Source organism: Malurus melanocephalus, unplaced genomic scaffold (assembly GCF_030028575.1).
Source record: "Malurus melanocephalus ecotype Western Australia unplaced genomic scaffold, MMel_1.1 scaffold_3382, whole genome shotgun sequence".
Classification (NCBI taxonomy): Eukaryota; Metazoa; Chordata; class Aves; order Passeriformes; family Maluridae; genus Malurus; species Malurus melanocephalus.
The window spans coordinates 2,984-5,649 of NW_026626614.1; the positions used below are offsets into that span (position 1 = coordinate 2,984).

The 2,666-nt window shown below is 62.8% G+C and overlaps 1 protein-coding gene across 1 annotated transcript; it reads left to right on the forward strand.

Moving 5' to 3' along the window:
• Window positions 1-46: 46 nt before the first annotated feature.
• LOC130588113 (nascent polypeptide-associated complex subunit alpha, muscle-specific form-like) lies at window positions 47-2,660 on the forward strand (the record flags this gene model as incomplete). Its single annotated transcript, XM_057389071.1, has 1 exon — window positions 47-2,660. A coding segment is annotated over exon 1 (2,481 nt), but the record flags the coding sequence as incomplete, so codon positions are not given.
• Window positions 2,661-2,666: the final 6 nt, after the last annotated feature.

Genomic DNA, 2,666 nt, shown 5'->3' on the forward strand with positions numbered 1-2,666 from the left:
CGGTCACTGCCCCTCCTGTGGCCAAAGCAGGTCCTGGTAGCCCGATCAGTGGCCCAGCTGCCCCTCCTGTGGCCAAAGCAGCTCCTGGTAGCCCGATCACTGCCCCTCCTGTGGCCAAACCAGCTCCTGGTAGCCCGGTCACTGCCCCAGCTGTCCCCTCTGTCCCTGTCACACCGCCCATGGCACCTCTGGCCACCCCTCCTGTGGCCAAACCAGTTCCTGGTAGCCCGGTCACTGCCCCAGCTGCCCCTCCTGTGGCCAAAGCAGCTCCTGGTAGCCCGGTCACTGCCCCTCCTGTGGCCAAACCAGGTCCTGGTAGCCCGGTCACTGCTCCAGCTGTCCCCTCTGTCCCTGTCACAGTGGCCATGGCAGCTCCAGCCACCCCTCCTGTGGCCAAAACAGCTCCTGCTGCCCCTGTCACAGTGGCCATGACAGCTCCAGCCACCCTTCCTGTGGCCAAAGCAGTTCCTGGTAGCCCGGTCAGTGCCCCAGCTGTCCCTCCTGTGGCCAAAACACCTCCCTTGAGTCCGGTCACTGCTCCAGCTGTCCCCTCTGTCCCTGTCACAGTGGCCGTGGCAGCTCCAGCCACCCCTCCTGTGGCCAAAACAGCTCCTGCTGCCCCTGTCACAGTGGCCATGGCACCACTGGCCACCCCTCCTCTGGCCAAAGCAGTTCCTGGGAGCCCAGTCAGTGCCCCAGCTGTCCCCTCTGTCCCTGTCACACCACCCATGGCACCTTTGGCCACCCCTCCTGTGGCCAAACTAGCTCCTGGTAGCCCGGTCACTGCCCCAGCTGTCCCCTCTGTCCCTGTCACACCACCCATGGCACCTGTGGCCACTCCTCCTGTGGCCAAAGCAGCTCCTGGTAGCCCGGTCACTGCCCCTGTCCCACCGGCCATGGCAGCTCCACCCTCTCCATCTGCCCCTCCCGCAGCCAAAGAGGCTCCCAAGGGCCCTGTCACTCCAGCTGTCCCCACCCCAGCTCCAGCCACGTCACCTGCCACCAAAACTGCTCCAAAGAGTGCTATGGCTGCTCCCCCATCCTCTGCCACCTCTGCCACCCCTGTCCCTGCCACCCCAGCAGAAAAAACTGCTCCCAAGAGTCCTGTGGCTGCCACCTCTGTCCCTGTCACCCCTGTCCCTGCCACCTCTGCCACCCCAGCTCCTGCCACCCCTGTCCCTGCCACCCCTGTCCCTGCTAACCCTGTCCCTGCCACTCCAGCAGCAAAAACTGCTCCAAAGAGTCCTGTGGCTGCCACCTCTGTCCCTGCCACCTCTGCCACCCCTGTCCCTACCACCCCTGTTCCTGCCACCTCTGCCACCCCTGTCCCTGCCACCCCAGCTCCTGCAGCTCCAGCTGCTCCTCCAGCAGCCAAAACACCCCCAAAGAGCCCTGCAAAAGGCACTCCAACCCCTGCAGCTCCATCTGCCCCTACTGAGGACAAGGCACCCCCTAAGAGCCCTGCCAAAGCCACCCCAGCTCCATCTGCCCCCACTGAGGACAAGGCACCCCCAAAAAGCCCTGCCAAAGCCACCCCAGCTCCAGCCACCCCCACTGAGGACAAGGCACCCCCAAAAAGCCCTGCCAAAGCCACCCCAGCTCCTTCTTCCCCCGGAGGAGCCAAAAAAGCTCCCAAGGGCAGCGCCAACTCTGCCCCATCTGCTCCAGCGGCTCCTGCTGAGGCCAAAACACCCCCAAAAAGCCCTGACGAAGCCATCCCAGCTCCTGCTGAGGCCAAAACACTCTCAAAAAGCCCTGATGAAGCCAAAACACCCTCAAAAAGCCCTGCTGAAGGCAAGGCACCCACAAAGAGCCCTGCCAAAGCCACCCCAGCTCCAGCAGCCTCTGCTGAGGCCAAAACACCCCCAAAAAGCCCTGCTGAGGTCAAAACACCCCCAAAAAGCCCTGCTGAGGCCAAAACACCCCCAAAGAGCCCTGACAAAGCCACCCCAGCTCCTGCTGAGGCCAAAACACCCTCAAAAAGCCCCGCTGAGGCCAAAACAGCCCCAAAAAGCCCTGCAAAAGCCACTGCAACCCCTGCAGCTCCATCTGCCCCTCCTGAATCAAAAACACCCCCAAAGAGCCCTGCAAAAGCCCCCCCAGCTCCAGCACCTCCTGCTGAGGCCACAGGACCCTCAAAAAGTGTCACTGATGGCAAAGCACCCCCAAAGAGCCCCGTTAAGGCCACCCCAAGTCCTGCAGCTCCTGCTGAGGCCAAGGCACCCCCAAAAAGCCCTGCCAAAGGCACCCCAGCTCCAGCCACCCCTGCTGAGGCCAAAACACCTCCAGCTCCTGCCCAAACACCTCCAAAGAGCCCCGTTTCGGCCAGTGCAGCTCCAGCAGCCAAAACACCCCCAAAAAGCCCTGCAAAAGGCACCCCAGCTCCTGCTGAGGCCAAAACACCCTCAAAGAGCCCTGCAAAAGCCACCCCAGCTCCAGCTGCCCCTGCTGAAGCCAAAACACCCCCAAAAAGCCCTGCAAAAGCCACCCCAGCTCCAGCTGCCCCTGCTGAAGCCAAAACACCCCCAAAGAGCCCTGCAAAAGCCACCCCAGCTCCTGCTGAGGCCAAAGCACCCTCAAAAAGCCCTGCTGAAGCCAAGGCACCCCCAAAAAGCCCTGCTGAAGCCAAGGCACCCTCAAAAAGCCCTGCTGAAGCCAAGGCCCCC